At 36.6% G+C, this 17517-nt stretch overlaps 2 protein-coding genes across 15 annotated transcripts in view; one reads left to right on the forward strand and one right to left on the reverse strand.

Moving 5' to 3' along the window:
* APAF1 (apoptotic peptidase activating factor 1) overlaps positions 1 to 14415 on the forward strand; it is a 44918-nt gene extending 30503 nt beyond the window's left edge. For 3 of the 5 annotated variants that reach the window (XM_051784799.1, XM_051784798.1, XM_051784801.1), the window contains one exon: positions 230 to 1131. In XM_051784799.1, the coding sequence (XP_051640759.1) occupies positions 230 to 373 (144 nt within the window). In that variant the 3' untranslated portion in view covers positions 374 to 1131. Of the gene's footprint in view, positions 1 to 229; positions 1132 to 3612; positions 9593 to 10497 lie in introns of those variants that run through there. The other 2 variants (XR_007904117.1, XM_051784800.1) reach the window with 2 other exon arrangements.
* A 1144-nt stretch (positions 14416 to 15559) lies between these two features.
* The window catches only part of ANKS1B (ankyrin repeat and sterile alpha motif domain containing 1B), a 414822-nt gene continuing 412864 nt past the window's right edge, over positions 15560 to 17517 (reverse strand). For 9 of the 10 annotated variants that reach the window (XM_051784790.1, XM_051784791.1, XM_051784788.1 and 6 more), the window contains 2 exons: positions 17387 to 17475; positions 15560 to 17276 (listed from right to left, as the gene is read on the reverse strand). In XM_051784790.1, the coding sequence (XP_051640750.1) occupies positions 17237 to 17276; positions 17387 to 17475 (129 nt within the window). In that variant the 3' untranslated portion in view covers positions 15560 to 17236. The remainder of the gene's footprint in view (positions 17277 to 17386; positions 17476 to 17517) is intronic. The other variant, XM_051784789.1, reaches the window with a different exon arrangement.

A 17517-nucleotide genomic window follows, 5' to 3' on the forward strand; every position in this document is an offset into this window, starting at 1 on the left:
CAATTGAGTAACAGCTTGGTGCTGGATTGCGTTTAAGTCAATTTTGCATTGGTCTATAGTTTTTCTGAGAAATGTGAAATTTCAGACTACAGTAAACTGATGGTTGAAGGTTTCTCAGTTTCTTTGCTATTAGTACTTACTGCATATTCTAAAAAATAATAATTAGAAACTGTAATCTCACTGAAAAAGAATTTGGTCCTACTAACAAAACTGTTATTATTTTTTATAGTGGTGGAATGTAACTACCGGAGAATCCTTACAAACCTTCTACACAAATGGAACCAACCTCAAGTCAATACATGTGTCTCCTAATTTCAAAGTGTATGTGACTGTTGATAATCTTGGTATTCTTTATGTATTACAGAAATTCTGATCAGTGTGCCAAACACTGCAAAGATAACTAATTTTTTAAGCTGGAAACAAAATTCTGCTAAATGTGTATCTGACTCTCATTAAGCTGTGAATTATATTTCATTGTTGTATTCATGATGTTTTCCTGTATATTTATGTACATTTATGTATGTTTTTTCAAATGAACTAGCATTTAATCTTGGTTTTAATAAGCGTTATTATAATCCTTAAATTTTGATTTGCATTTTAAGTATGTTGCTTCCAATTCCGTAAGGAAATTATATTAAGATTTGTTCAAATTAGTTGAAATTAATATCACTGAAAAAATAATAAGAGTATAATACTTTGAAATTATATTTTGTGTTGAGGCTGATGGCTAAATGTTCTTTAGTCATGAACACAACTGTATAAGGTGCAAACCCATTTTTTTTTACTGGGATGCAAAGATTTTCACTTTGTACGGAATGGAAAGAAGGAGGGGCATTCTTCATTTGAAATATGAAACCAACCATCTGGGTGCTTGACATTCAAACCAAATCAAGTAGCTGTTCAGTTTACAGCAGCAGTGCCTCCCATTTGTGGTAAGAATGTTCATGCTTCGAATCTGTGGAGATAAAGTGGCTTGTAACACGTCTGAGCTGTTCCTATTAAGGGGAACATCCTGAGTCTTGTTTTCTGGAGGAAAAACCTGAAAGGATACTGCAACTGAAGTGGAAGAGATAGTGCCACATTTGCAGTCCAAGGATGACTACAGCTAACCAGCTAAACTGAGAATGGAAATGGCTTAAAAGCTGTGTATTGAAAAATATAAAAAAGGTGTGAATTTAATAGTTTTTCTTTTCTTTTGGATTTAAAATTCAGTTTATACTATGGAGGCACTTTGCTGTCGTCAGCTTTGTTTACATGGGATTCTATGCCCAGTTGATCTCTTGCCTGGTAATATGTGATTTTTTTAATTTATTTTTTAAATTTTTACAGTCTATTTATAGATTCCGTATAGGGTAGAAATATCGACATTTTGTACTAATTACACTTGACAAATGTTGTGTGAATAATTAGGTAACAATTTTTTCTTAGGTACCTAGTAAACCTTTTTCTATTCAATCGCCTCAACTGCTGTAGGCAACTGCACAAACATTGATATGGTTTTCATATTTTTGTAGCTGGCAGTAAAACACTGTCTAACAACTTGATTGTAAAAAGTACAGTAGCAAGTATCTCAACTGATACTGAATAATGAAATTCTCACTTATAGTATTTTTTGTGTGCATTTCAGAAGATTTCATATGCATTCTTAGTATTTCCCTGGTTTTGACAATCACCAGTTTTTCCTCTTTTTTAACTTGAAATTCTGCTATTTCTAAGGTGCTGTTGAATACGGGTCAGTATAATCAAAGTACTGCTGGCAGATATGTAAAGAGAAGAAATTCAATGGAAAAGAACGTGATGTTTTGTTTTCTAAGTATGTACAATATTCAATAAAGATAATCCAGGCAATACTTGCCAAAGTTATAAATGAACTTGAATTCTTGAGTATTTCTTAATACATAGTAAGAAGGAGAGAGAGTGCTGCCTCTTTTATTGTCTTTCACTGTGATTTTATTTTCAATCTAAACATAATGATACTTAATGATACTTTACAAATTACATCAAAAATACTTTGACAGGTGAGCCAGAGTATTAAATATGAGTGTGGAGGAAAAAGTGAACTGAAGTCCTGGAACATGTCCAGCAGTGTTCAGGACAGAGTTGTTTCTACTGTCTAATTTGTACAGAGCCCATCAGTACTTCCCTGAATAGCTGAAGAATCATGGAACAGGAAGCTTCTCTCAACAAATATCCCTCGATCCAGGATGTGGATCTGTGCTGTCCTTATTGTGCAGAACCCTGTCGACTGAACTTAGAGACCAGTCCAGGTTAAGAGATACAGGCTAAGTGTTTCCCATGAAGAACCAACGCAGAAACTTGTCTTCTGTGAGAACACTAATTAAACCCTGATGATAGGAAAAACTGATCATGGTTTAATGCAGAAAGTAAATGGTGCACGAGCAGAGTTTATAGATGATTGTGATGTTGAATGAGTAGGAAGCAAGTAGCACAAAATGTGAGATGAATACCGCATTCTTGGATTGTTCTGGAAGAATGACAGCACAGCAGCATTGCACTTGTTGCTGGAACTGAGGAGGCTGTGTTTCATAGAAGGTAATGTTACTTGAGTTGGGATGGTTGTGATCACATATGTAAGTGTATGGAGTTGGCTGTAGGTGTTTATAGCTGAAGTGGAAGAAGAGAAATAGTGATGAAAAAGTCTGAAGAGCCAAAGAGTAGATCTGATTTGCAGGGAGTGAATGAAAAAATTCAAGTGAAAAATTATTACAATACGAACCAGAACAGCAGCTTCTTTAATTTAAAATGTTTAAGAAGACAGTTTACTGTAATAAAAAGTGTCTTCCTGTATCATCAGATTTAGCTGTTCTCTTTGATGTTGGATGTATTTTAAAGGAAATGGGAAATTTGACTAGAAACAATTTTTATGGACATTGGTACGTAGATTGGACATTAGTGCTTCCATTAATTCTTGTAATGTCAGATCAAACTGAATGAGTCTGCATTCAAATTTAACAAATGAGCATTGCCAATTTTATCTAGTTTTTTAACTTAAATTATAATATGCTTTAATATAAACAAGTTTTAGGTACACTTCCTATTAACCATGCCTGTCAGTTTCTGTAGAAGTTTCGGTGTCTTCACTTTGGCAATTAGACCCACAGCTCCTTTCTCTTTCCCTGGGAACTGTACCTAAGTGTGATACACCTGCTCAAGAGGATGCTTTTTATTGCGTGGAGGTGTACCATTCCTTTAACTACAGTGTTCTCCTTCCCCCTCTCTTATCTTACACAGTCATTTGAAATAGAACTGTGCCCTTACTGTCTGAGTTTTTTCTGTATAAAGGTTTATAGATCTCTTGTAGTGCTGGAATGTGGAGTTAGAGCTGGAACTGGTAACCTGTTCCCAGTAGAGGGACATCCCCCCAACCCAAAATTATTTTGCCTTCTTTAGAAAATTATGCAGTTAAACTCCCTATTTTAGAATGCTGTGCAAATTACTATCTTGTTTGTTTGGGGTTTTTTTTACCATTTTGAGATTTAGTGAAGCCTCTGCGTGGGACCCCGTTCCCCAGGTTGTATCTAGATATGACATAGTCTGTGTCCTTATCACTGCTCTCCTGGTATGTTTTTACAGAAACTGCTGCCTTTGCAGGTTTCAGGGAAAAGCCAAGCTGAGAAAGCACTCTGACTCAGGTGGTTTCTTCTGTCCTCCTGGAACAGAATATTGCAGCGAGACCAGTTCCACCCATCTTCAAGAAGCCGGTAAAACCAGAATACCAGTAGGTCACAGAGAATTCAGGTATGTTCTTGCAATTGCTAGTAGAACATAACCCCCTTACTGAACTATTTGGTTGCCCTTTCTCCTTCATACCAAGTACAGATGCCATGGCAATGCCAAGGAGTGGAAAAGTCAGCCTTGGGGATGTATTTCCCTCTGGTAGCACACTCGAGTGTATTTGTCCATGTTGTGCTTTCCCCCTCCTTGTTTCTACTATTGAGACATAAATTTATTTGGGCTCATACATGGTTACAATGATGCCCAAGAGCTCTGAGGAGTTGGGACACCTTATTTCTGTTGTGATTTCAAGAAAAGCAGAAGCCAAATGACCTTTACTGTTTGGAGAACAGGGAGTGTGCCAGATACTCTGAACACTTCTGGTGTGGTTTGGGGTTTTTATTTTTTCGTGCTCAATTTCACTTTGCTCTTTCAGACTAGGAATGCGACACAGTCACTGACTCTGCCAATATGCAGTAAGATGTTAAACTGAGACTAGGCTTGTTTGTGACTGGAACTCTGCAGTAGATTGACCTGTATTTTTCGGCACTTCCAAAGCTGTTGTGCAGTGTGCTGCTATCCACATTTGTGTTGGTGTGGGGTTTTTTTGGGGAGGTGGGTTTGGAATGTGGATGTTGGATTTTCTTGACTTTTAAGAGTGTTTTTTTCCAAATTAACTTACTGCACATCTTTCTTCTAAAAGGCCTTTTTATGAGAAACCTTGCAAATAGATTTAGTAGGGGCCTCATCTGGGACTGTTAGGGTGCATTCCAAAAGAATACAGAGGAGTAAGATTTTAAGTCTGCATGTGTTACTGACAGCTTTATCACTTCCTACAGTTAGACTTGTGGGATATAGCACAACTGTGATAATTGGACTAGTTGAACTATTGAAGTGGCATGTGTGTGTTTGCTCAGAAGAATGAGAAAGCTGAAGTATCTTAGAAGTGTTTCAATAAGCAGTTTCTCTCTTGAGCCCTGACTGTTTACAGAACAAATTAGCTTCCCGTGCTTGTTTCCATTTAACAAACCATACACTGTATGTACAAGAAGTGCTCTGAGAACAGTTAGATTCCTGTCCTTCAGGCTAGAGAGGATTCTTGTTCTGTACTCAAGAGGGTTCATCTGAGTACCTACTTAGGATGGCACAATTAGACTCCGTGTGCTTATGTGGTATTTTTCATTTCTTACTGTATTGACTTCTTTCAGTTTATTTGTGTATCTTTCTGATTTATTTTTAGCTTTGTCCAGTTTCTCTAATAACATGTGAACTCAGATGAATTTTGAAAATCATGATGTTTAAAATGACTCAAAATTAGGCAAAGACAAATTTACCCAATCAAACTGTATAAAAGTAAACATGATGCTTCTTAGGTAAAGCATGTGTTATTTGTAACGCATACAGGCATACAAAGTATGCTTGATATTTAAAATACCTTTTAAAACTTTTATTTCATGTTACTTTTCTAGGACATTAAGCTCTTTTAATTCTTCTCTATAATTGTACAGAAAATTTAATTTCTATAGATAACTGGTACTTTCTAGCACATGAGACAAGGGATCTTGTACTTCTAAGAATCATATTATTTACCTGTAACATTCTCCAAAGATAGTGATAACTGTTCCATACTCCTCTTCCTCATTAGGGTCAGTATTTGGGTTTATGTGTGCTAAGAATTTGTAGCCTGCTGGTTCAAACTCTTACCATACTAATAAGAAATCTTAGTCTTGACATGTTTTGAGAGCAAGTTTTCCTGTCCCAGAGACACAATGGCAGGGACATTTCTCTCTGTGCTTCCCAGTTAGAACCACTCTAATTAATCTTTTAATATAATGCTGTGATCAGTATTGACTGTTGTTTATAAGCCTCTCAGCAGAAGTACTGTAGGACAAAAAAGATCAAGGAAAACTGAAAAATGTATTTTTGTTTTAACAGCACTGAAATAATACATGAGAGGAATGGTATACTTCTAATGTGAGAATTGGAAATGCTTAGAGTTTTGTCTTTTTAACAGTTTTTTTGTTCATGGTGTACATGAGTGTTTTTTTGTTTATTTAGGTTTGGGTTTTGTGGTAAAGATTAGATAAGTGAACAGACATAGGCATAGGCCAGTGGAAATCTATCTCTAAATACAGATCAAAAATTTTGATCTTAAGAATCCAATCTGAAGTGGATAGTCATGTCTTGATAGTTGAGCACTCAATGGTAATGTAAGACATACTTAAAGAAGTTGGTAGCTCCTAATTTTTTCAGTGTATTTGCATGACTTCTTACAAGGTGCTGCGGTGTTTATATTCAGTACAGGATAGCAATTATACATTTTATATTTCCAGCTGAGAGACTGGAGGAAATGTATGGTCTTATCAATGTGAGAAATTGAAGGAGGAAGAGTTTCAAAGAGTTTGGACAAAAGCAATGTTGCTTAAATTTTACCTCTATTTTGGTATATATTCAAAAATAGCGTTTAAAAAGGCTATCTGAGTGTGTCTGAATTTTCAAAATATTTAAAGAAATAATAGTGCCAGATGTGGCACTCTCAATTTCACAAAGCCAAAGAGGTGTTGTTTTTCCACCCCAAAAATTATAGAACAGATAGCAATTTTTTAGAAAATATTTGTACAGTATCAGTAATTCAGCTATTAAATTGCTGTCCTACTCAGCAGCTGGTTTTTCATATTCTGGAGCACTGGGTTTGAGGTAGGTCTTTTGGGCACACATTCATTCAAAGGAATGTTTAAGGGACCAAGCTGAACTTGTGGGAGAATCATTTTCCACTGCAAGGCTGTAACAGTGAATACCTGCCAGAGACAGGTACAACGCAATAGAACTACATGTGGCCTGGAATTTACTTCATAGTATATCTTCAACATTTAAATTTGGTTAAAAATATATTAACCATAGTAGAAGGCAATAAGCTAGAAGTCTACCAATTCAGTTGCTTTATCTCCTTTTCCCAGAAATATCTTTGTTCAAAGGGTTAAACTTTTGTTTGTGATAGATGTGGAAAAAATAAGTTTATTCCTTGAGTTATAGTCTACTTTTCCTCCTAGGCTTCTACTAACTGTGAAGCTCTTTACACGTTGCAGTTTCTCACACTGCTTGTGCCCCTCATTACATTTTGTATTTACTCTTAGTTACTATTGTCAACCTTCTTTAAATGAGGGGTTCCACTGTTCAGGTTCTAATATTGGTAATGTTAGGGGAAGATTTGCTGGAGCAAAGTTGTACTTCATTATTCTTTTTTTTTTTTCAATCATAAAATGGCTCTGTAGAATGGAACATTTTCTCAGTTTGTGTTCTGGATCTCTGGTTTCTTCACCATATATTAGCAAAAAAAAAAAGAGAATGATATTTAACAAGCTGTTACATATGTGTGTTATGCATCATTTTGCTAAAATGTGAATCTAGGAAATTAAAATCATCTTCTCTAAAAAGTATTATCCTTTCTATATTTATTTTTATTTGGCATACAAATTACATCTCCTCCTTTTAAAAAATTACACCACAGTGCCTCCAGCTTATGCAACTTGTCCCTCCATTTATCATTACTTAGTTTGCTCCTTATTTGACTTCTATCATGGATTAGAAATTGTTTTAGAATAATACTATGTATCTGTCCGTATTTTTGTTTTGTTAAACAGGAACCTATCTGGAAAATGAGAAATTTATCACAGTGAATACTTTAAGCAGTTAGCAGCAAATACAAGAGGTCTTAACTTTTATATAATCTTTTTCACAAAAATGAAGTTTGGATGTCTAAGTTGATACCTAAGACAAGCAGTAATGGGCTTTAAGCTTGAGTGTCTTCTGCTTTGAATGTGTTCTGTGGAATGTTTGAGCTCTAACAAAGTAGTTTTTGTTTGGTTTTGTGGTTTTTTTTTGTTATTTCTGAAGTGACTGTTCATGGTTGCTGAGATTTCTTTAAGGGAAAAGATGAAAAGTTCCTAAACACAGTCAGAACCTCAAAGCAAGAACATCCCAACTAGGCATTGTAACTCTAGGACTCAGTTCCAAGGGGAGGACTGCAAAAATGCTGTGTAACTGTAGCGGTGGTGTTTGTGTGGTGACTGACAGAAGCAGTACTTTTTTTAGCAGTTAAGTACTATTCACTTCCCATTTGAAATACAAGTTCTGCTCTTAGAGATTCTTGGACTTTGTTTTTATTTTCTCTAAGCTAGTTTTAGAGGCTATGTTGAATAGGATATTCAAATAATTCTGGCATTTTTCCTTAAGAACTGAGTAGAGTTTGAAAACTGGGTACCTTAATCTATCCTTCCCTTTCAGAATTGGTTTTTTCCTGACAGATTCTTGCTACGTTAAACAAATTAAGTCATATAACAAACATTTCAGTAATCAGGCCAACATAAAGTACTCATAAATTACCACCAAGCAGTTCTAAATCTGTCATAAACTTTTACTGACTTGCTCACAGGAATGTTTATGTAATTGAGAGAAACTATAGAGAGGAAGTTAACTCTCCTTTTACAAGTTAAATCAACTACAGCGAGATGAAAAACACCCACACACTTGGCTTTGGATCAGAAGAGACATTCTTGAAAAGCAAACCTTTATGAAATCTTTATTATGAAATCAAATTATGAAAGCAATTTCAAGGTGTAAAAAATTATCAGTTTTCCAGATGTTGCTGACTGTACTCTGCTTGCATATTCCTTGTATAACAGGGTATCACCTTGATCAGGGAGTTACAGGTTTGGAATTATTCCAGCAAGTAAATTTTTCACGTGGTTGGGAGCACAGATGTAATGTAGGATATGTCAAAGCTGGAAGGCTTTGAAAGGGGTCCAAGGAGTCACAGTTCCACAGATGTGAAAAAATCTTCACCACACCACCAAACCTGCTGAATGAGATGTTATCTTACATGACATTCCTTTAAAAAAGGTGTGGAAGCTGCAGTGTAATACAGATAAATGTCTTAGGAGATCATGTTTATGATATTTTAGAGAGCAAATTACAAAGTAAACTATAAGAGCAACGGATAGGGGTTTTTACACCAAGGATTGATATATTGATAAGTGAAGTAAATGAGAGATTGTTTAATATTAAACCTATGTAATTAAAAAAGAAGCTTATTCTATTGATCACAGTGACACAGTTGTGAAATATGATGTTGGAAAGATGGCATCTTTCTAATATGTTAATCACAGAGATTGGAAATTGGTAATCTTAACAGGTAGCAAGGCTGCATTTGTTCAAACTATAGAATTTTGAATCGCCAAGTCCAAATAATAAATAGCCATATGCCTGAGATAGATAAGATGAAGTGTCCTTTGAATCACACCTGGTAAAATTTATCATACCTTATAAAAATGAGAAATTTTTAAAGGATTGTGAACCATGACAATTCTGGTGTTTTGAGAGGTGACCACAACAACTGTTGACCTGAAATCAGTCCTGAGGAAAACAGTAGAATGGCAGATTTGAGGTTATATGGAAAAGTAGAGCCTATTCTGAGCACCACAGAATTTTTCTAGGCATTATTGACTGTTGTGGTTTTTTGAGAGACTGGTTTTGGCAAATGTTACTGACAGATTTCTAACTGTTTTGCTTGTGATTTTTATTTTTTGTGATTTTTATAACACATCAGTGTTAATACATGAGCTTTGGATTTCTTTAGTCAATTTGATTTATTATCACACCATATTTTGATTTAAAAGAGTTCCTATTCTGTAGCACAGGTAGAGAACATTAGATGGATTAAAATATAGGTCACATTATTGGTACAATGTTGTTTAATGTTTTTGTCCATGATCTATAAAACCTTTGATGATAAAGCCTATGAAGACAGGCAGAGAGAGTTTGGGCTGTTCAGCCTGGAGAAGAGAATGATCTGGGGAGATCTTATAGCACCTTCCAGTACTTAAGAGATGCTACAAAAGAACTGTAGAGGGACTTTTTGCAGCGACATGTAGTGATAGGACAAGGGGTAATGGCTTTAAACTGAAAGAGGAGAGGTTTAGATTAGATATTAAGAAGAAATTATTTACTGTGAGGGTGGTGAGGCACTGGAACAGATTACCCAGAGAAGTTGTGGATGCTCCATCCCTGGAAGTGTTTAAGACTGGGCTGGATGGGGCTTTGTGCAACCTGGACTAGTGGAAGGTGTCCCTGCCATGGCAAGGGGGCTGGAACTAAATGATCTTGAAGGTCTCTTCCAACCCAAACCATTCTATGATTCTATGATATAAATTATATAAATTGGCTAAAGGGTGAATTGCAAGAATAACCAGCTATCACAATATGATTCATGTCTGCTCTCAACATCCAACAGCACTGTTTTCTTACCTTATGGACAAAGTATAGCTTTGTCACAGCCTCACTGGCATTCTGAAGTCCACTATCTTGAGAAAGGTAGTGTGGGAATGAAAGTGTATAGTGTCATTCATACAAACTCCCAAGTGTCAGCAGTGGTATGTAAAAAGGGCCTGTGGGTACATAAAAAGGATCTGTCTTGAAGGAGTGAGAAAGTGTTCTCTGCTTCATTAATAAGACACCAGTTGAAATAGTGCATATAGCTTTGGTAATTGTATTTCAGGGACATAATGGATTCAATCAAAATTTAGAAGAGTACCACAAAAAATGATTCCTGGGTTGGGCAAAAGTCTTGCAGTGTAAAGTTTGTGTTGGATTTGTTTTGTTGAATTGGAGAGAAGGCTGAGAAGTGATATGTTTGTCATGTGTGGGAGAAAGGCAGGGCATTTTAGGCTTGTCAACAAAAAGAATTATCTTTTTGTTTCCGTGCAGATTGCATCATGCAATGACTGGACTTCTGGATGGGGAACAGGTTTCCCCAAACTCACATTGGCAGAATATTTCCCCCCATCTTTTTCTGTAGTATATGTGGCAGCAGCTGGTATTTCTGAGGTCCTTCTCACCCAAGGACTTTTTGCCACATCATGGGCTATGGATAATGTTGGCACTTTAGTAGGTTTTTTTCCTTACTTCTTGTAGCAATCAGTTTAATTTTCTAGGTTTTTGAGGTATTTGGCATAGGTAACCATTGAAGTTTTATATAAGTGTAACTGAGTGAAATGTAATGGTTGTGACAGAGAGGTGGCCATGGTTAATTATCTAGTATTTTTTCATATTAACCTCCACTCATGCACAGCATTCCAAAACACTGGTATGTTTCAGTAAATTCACTTAATTCCAACGCAGAAGTGTTCACTTAATCCATCACTGGTACTTTTATATGCTTATATACTGTCTGGAAGGTAACTTAAAATATTAGTCTTCTTTGCAACATAAACTCAAGAAATAAGTAGTGCTAGTCTCAATTACAAACACTGAGATATTTTTGCTTAGGACATGCCCAAGCCTGACATTCTGCATCATAGCAATTATCATTATCAAATAATCACAATTGGAAGAATGAAGACTGCACTGCATCTAATGCATTTTTTAAATTAGTGTGGTCTATTTCTTTTTTCCTCATGGTGTCACTATAGGATAAAGTTAATGCTTATCAGGTATTCTGTGTACTGGAGCATATTTCCATCTCCTTTCTTTCACTCTTTCTGGATTTCTATTATGTGTTTAGAAAATATGATAATAAATACACTGCCTTCAAATTTGGACATGTTCTCTCAAGCACTGGCCCATCCTTAACAGTGAGTATGACTTTTTCTTCTTTTTTTTTTTTTTTTAATATTAGAACAAATTTAGCTTTGTGTAAGGGTGTGGAGAATTTGAGCACTTCTTCTAATGACTTGAAAGTAGAATTGCAACATTTAAGAAGACAAAAGGGATGTATCTTACAGTTAAGTGAGCTTTTGAATTTAAATCTGTGATAGATTTTTCATCACACATAGAAACTATAAGGTCCTCACAGAATCACAGAATGGGTAAGGTTGGAAGGGTCCAACCTCCCTCCTCAAGCAGGGTCATCCTAGAGCATGTTGCACAGGATTGTGTCCAAGCAGTTCTTGAGTATCTCCAGTAAGCTTCATTTTTTTCTTATGTTGTTGTAAAGTATTTTGAATTTGGCTTTTCTGACGGATAGAAAAATTAGTTTTCCTATCCAAACTCTCAGTGTCAAGAGAATATGGGAGAGAAAGAAAGAGAATTTTGTTTCTTTTACATACTGGTAGCATTTTTGCTTGCCTAGTTGTTACCACTTTACTCAGACCCACATTCTCAAATATATCTAGGTACCTGACTCCACAGGAGAAGGATGAAAGATGTGGCACTACATAAAAATTAATTAGAACTGAAGAGAAATTTGCTTGTGCTCTTTATAAGAGCGGGAGCTAGATGTAGGTGCCATTTCCCATTCATGCATTTTGAGCATAGCCTTCCTGAAAGGCAAGGACCATGGGCCATTTTCTGCCTCTTCAGTAGGACAGCAGTGTTTGGGCTGGTTGCATTCAGGCTTGTAATGAGGATGAGTGTGACTGTCTAGTCAGCAGGAAGGAAATCATCCACCAGTTCTACAAAATCTACATCCAGTGAGAACTCTGGCCACAAGTGAATCTTGTGTATGTGTTTCAGTTAGCTGAGCTTGTGGTCAGCCTCTGCCTAGCTCAGGTTATCAGCTCACAGGTGTGAAAGTTAACTAGAATCAGCATTTGATTAACTAGAATCAGCATGGACTTGATAGTGGTAGAGTCCATTTGTTAGCTTAGCAAAGAAGCTGTTTCACCTAATGAAGTTACAGAGGACTAAACAATTAAAGAGCTTTTCAGTAGAAGCCTGAGCATTATACCCCTATGCTTCCCAGTGAGCTGAAAATCCTGTCAATATTTCCAGCCAGTTAAGAGCCCTTTTTTCTCCCACTCTCTTCAGATGGTTTTTTAACATGAGATAACAGCTATACTTCTTATCTAAGTGCCTACATCTAAATATTTTCCCTAATCCCTATGCCATGTCTTTCACTTACGTACTTGTCACTGCCACACAGTTCCTCCACAGAGTCAATTGTTTTTTGGGCTGGTAGTTTGGAGACAGTTAAGTTACTATTTCTAGATTATTGTCTTGATGACATCTTAGACATTGTACTCCAGTGAAGTGTGAAGCAGGCCAGCTGAACAGACACGTTGAAAGAAATCTAGGGCAAAATTAGAGTTCTGCACGTGGCACAGACTGCCTGTTTTAACCTAGAATGGAAGGAATAAACTATTTCACAGTTGGAAGTGCAAGTTTATTAGTTGTCTAGCATGCTGCTTCTTTTTCAAAGGACAGCCAACCTGCCAGTTGTCTTCCCAGTGGTTACCATTTTATGGCCATGCCAGTTTTTGATGCTGAGATATTGGCTTTAAACTGCAAGGCATGTGTAACCTTCTTCTGCAGGAAAAGCAACCTCTCACAAACTGAGATACCAGAACTGGACATGCTGAGTGTTTCTTCTTGCCAGCTGTGAGTAGTGGCTCTTCTGGCTTTTAATAAACACCAGGCCAGTTTGGAGGAGTCACTCTGTCCAGTCTGAAATGCAACATCAACGTCTGCTTTAGGAAACCCTCTAGCTCCGCCAACATAGTGTTTCCTCAGGAGTTTCTCCAACTTGAATCCTTCTCCCAGCAGCAGCTTTTTTGCCTTGCATACATAGTGGTACATCCCTCCTCCCACCTCAGCCCACACTATGATTTCAGAAATGCTTGTTAGGCCTTGGCCTTGATAAATAATAGCTGGGCTAAGCTCCCCTCGAGCTTATCAGAAACACTGTCTGCTCCCAGGAACTTATGTTGGCTAATGAGCTCCTGTTATTTAGCGAACAGCCTTGGAAACTTATTTCTCCTGCCTGAATAACAATGCACGTGTAACAACATTTTTAGGATTGAATTTTCACAGAAAGTTACTGACCCGAATTGTGGCCAGGATGGAAGATTACTATGCTCAAAGCCAACTCTCCTGTGACCCAATAAACAGCAGTCCTAAGTAAGACCCTTTGAGCTCTCCTGGACCACAGTGGGCTGCGACCAGAAATCTCCTTCTGAGTGAGACCCTTCTCAGACCCAGCAAACTCCCAAGTTTGCTATACTTGGGGGATCACAGCTAAAAGCCAGTGATGGAGCCTGGGCTGAGACCCCCAGTCCTTGAGGCTTAACCCTTTGCCCTTTGAGAAGGTGCAAAGGCATCCGACCTGAGTACTTCACTGAACCCGAGGGGAATTTTTCACAGGTATTACATACCTTGTACATACTCCTTTAGGTCTGTGTGCATGCAAGTGTGAATACACTATAGCAAATGTACTATGAATGCTGCTCTCTTAGATTCTTAAGTAGGTTAGATTCATGAGTTAAGCCTGTGAGTTACTGTTGTGCTCATTGTAAATTTTACAAAGTATTTTCTTAAATCGTTTAAATTATGCTATCAATTAAGTGCTGTTATGTTTAAGAGCTGTTAAAACCTTTAGGCCTAAACCATTGGTTAAGTCTGAGGCTGAGTTTGGCAAGGGGGTCCACTCTGAACCTTGTGACTCATTCCTTTTTATCCTTACACTTTTCCATCCTTACCTTTTCCCATCCCCAGCCTCTATGCAGATAATTTTAGACTGACTTTAGTATAGATTGACTGATTTTAGATTTTAGTCTGATTTTTCTCTGTGTGCTTTAACCATCTAGTAAGCAGTAGAGTGCACTTCAATTAACTTCATCGTGTTTTCACATTTTTATTAAACTTGCTTTTGCTGATACCTTTGCCAGTGTTTCTTTGAGTGACCTAAAACACCCATTCACAACAGCATATCACCTTTGCCAGTGTTTCTTTGAGTGACCTAAAACACCCATTCACAACAGCATATCAGAGACCTCACTACCCAAATAATTCTCAAAATTCTTTGTCACCCACACCTCATTTTGATTGAATTTGCTTATCTGCTCATGTCAAATCCACTCTACTTCTTTATCACCTCTCTTCTTTTGCCTGTTCTCCACCCTCCCACTGTAAGACAGTCATTGCAATTGGTTTTACAGCATCCTAATACTCCAGTGTTTTTACATACCTTTGCTGAATCACTATCCCATGCCAGAGGGGACTCTATGGACTTCTCTCCAACTGGCTTACACTTTATCAGTTAGTGAGGGAAATATTTCCTTCTAAAGTCCCAGGTTTCTGCAAATACAGAAGTGCCTTACATCTGTTAATTCTTATCTTTCCTTCTAGTTTCAGTTTTTCTGCTCTGGGGGCTTCTGTTCAGTGCCTTGCTGTGTCCCCAAACCTTCACACTTATTTCCTGCCCTACCAGTCTTTCATCTGTCTCATCTTTCATCAGTCTTGCTAGTCATCCTCAGTCTCTCTTGCCCCAATTATCTCTCTCAAACAAGTTCAGCTGCTTACTGTGCCACCTTACCTACTTGACATCTCTTTGATAAACACAGATCAAATTCTTCCCGCAAGGTGCCAGTTCTTCCTGTTGTTTCACACCTTTCCTTTGCATCTGCTTAGTGTTGTGCTGCAACTCCTGTCTCATCCTTTAATTTTAGGGGTCACTCAGCTGCATAAGAGGTGCTCCAGTTTTATACCCTGAAAACCTGGCCACTCTATACTTTGTGTGCCTGAAGTGAACGTGTTTTAACATAACTCCCTGCAAGAGTCTTTACAGGGTGCAATTAAATATGGGAAGTCAGCAGTTGATTAGTGCATGGAAGAACCAGTTAATTAAGGACTTTAAAGTGTGAAGTATTCACCACGTGTAAACAAAATCTGTATTCCAAACCAAAACTGCCTCCACAGCAGTTTCTGGCTTTGCTCAGTACAAGATCCAAAGCCCATGGAAATGGGAGGGGAGGACCTTGCACGCATTTCAGTACCCTTTGCATCAGGCCACTTACTTCCTCTAGCAATGATAAAATGATGCACAAAGCACTGGGACTGTACAACTTCATTTTATTTTGTGTGCTTTTATAGGATATAAATAAATGACAAAATTACAAAATTTATAACTGGAAGCCCAAGCATATTTACATAAGTCTTTGTTGCAGTGAGGCTACTATTTACTGTTCTCCTATACAATTTTCCTTTTGGTACCATATTTTTAGTGTTATTTTTTTTACTGTCAGTTGACTAAGTACATATCAACAGTGAATAGGCAAAAATATGTACAAGGAACTATTTTGTTCAAGTAAATTGAATACTGTATTAAAAGTATGTCATCACTCAGCGCTATGATTAGGTGTAACTAAACCATATACAATTATCAGGTTTAAACCAAGTTCAATTATCCATTTTTTGGAATATACCAACTGATGATTCTAACTGAAAAACCTCAGCTGGATATGAAATAATAATTAAAAAAACATTAAGACAACCACACAATTTTTCAATATCTCTATAATGAACTTCAAAATGATTCACAATTTGACTGGATAGAACAATATACGTTAAAATGTCATTTTTCTCCTATAATGATATTTGTACTGTTATAATTTCAGTTCTACATAAATATACATCATGGTATTATACAAATACTCCACAGACATTAAAAAAATTAAAACACTTCAAAGAAAAAGTAAGTAAATCTTATTTAATCAAATATTAAGCAAATGCTTAACTTTTGTTCCATGAAAACATTTTTATTACTTTGGAATTTTTTCTTTTTCTCAATATTTTTATTTAGAAAATGTTTTGCAATAGAATTTTATCAACACTCTTTCAAACAAGTTTTCTGTGACAGAAATCTTGATAGCAAAATCCATGGTTTTGACTTTTTTTTAGAACCACTGAGATTATTTTTTAAAAATATTAGTAGAATTCATGGCTATAGCAATGTTGAACTGCATAAACTATATGTAGGTGTAGTAGAATGACCATTCCACTTTCATTCCAGACTGATTACACGGAACATCCAGTGCACTGATGCTACAAGTCTTACAATTTTCATAATGCTGCAATAGCAGTCGTTTACTTAACTTTAAAATAAACAATATTTCTCATAATTAATCTGGCTTCCTTCCATAAATATTCATATGTTTTCCTATAGTACTTCTCTTCCATAAAAATATCTAATAAATGTTTTCTGTGCATTATTAATACCCTTTTCTATCAATTCATAAAACTCTGATCCTTTGCTACAATGCAAGAGGTTCTTATTTCTGTAGAGGATCAAAGGACATCAATTTTTACATATAAAATCAGCGCACACAGAAATCAGGGTACCTAATTTCTTGTCACTTTAATGAGTTCCTTATTCAACACAGTAATTATTAATGAATTCAGTGGTTTCACAAATAATCTATTTATTAATTCTGGTTCTATTTCAATTAAAAACTGCCAGGATTCAAATAAAAAACCCAATCAAATACTCTACTCATAGGCAGCATTAGTATTAGTTTAGAGACCTTTTGTTTTTTTTTCTTTAAAAAGTAGAATCCTAAAATAAGAAATCAAAGAAAGCACTGTGGCAGAGTCACAAGGGAGAACTGCGTGAAAAATAAGGTTTCTCACTCCTCTTGTGGACTGTAATTTTAAAAGTCTTCATATAGTGTCATTCTTCTGTCAGTGCTGCAGGAAGAAGAACATCACCAGAAATGACTGTCAGCCTTTTTTGTTAGTTACAAGGCCACCATACAGTGCAGTCTTCCTCTCTGCTGGATTGAAACGTTGCCATAAAGGAAAGGCTGTGCTGTGACTGCTTGGCGTGCAAGGCACAACAAGGAACAGGGGGACAGTTTTGTATCAGAAAATTGTAGTTTCATACTTGGTATTAATGCCTCTTTTGGCCTCTTGTCCAGGTTCAACAATCCACGGTAGATTCGCAAGAGTCTTTTGTTCGGATGGATCTATCTGCTGTAAGACAAACGCAAACATACACACGGGTTACCATCTCTG

Source organism: Manacus candei, unplaced genomic scaffold (genome assembly GCF_025592945.1).
Source record: "Manacus candei isolate 608988 ecotype Guabito, Panama unplaced genomic scaffold, ASM2559294v1 h1tg000018l, whole genome shotgun sequence".
Classification (NCBI taxonomy): Eukaryota; Metazoa; Chordata; class Aves; order Passeriformes; family Pipridae; genus Manacus; species Manacus candei.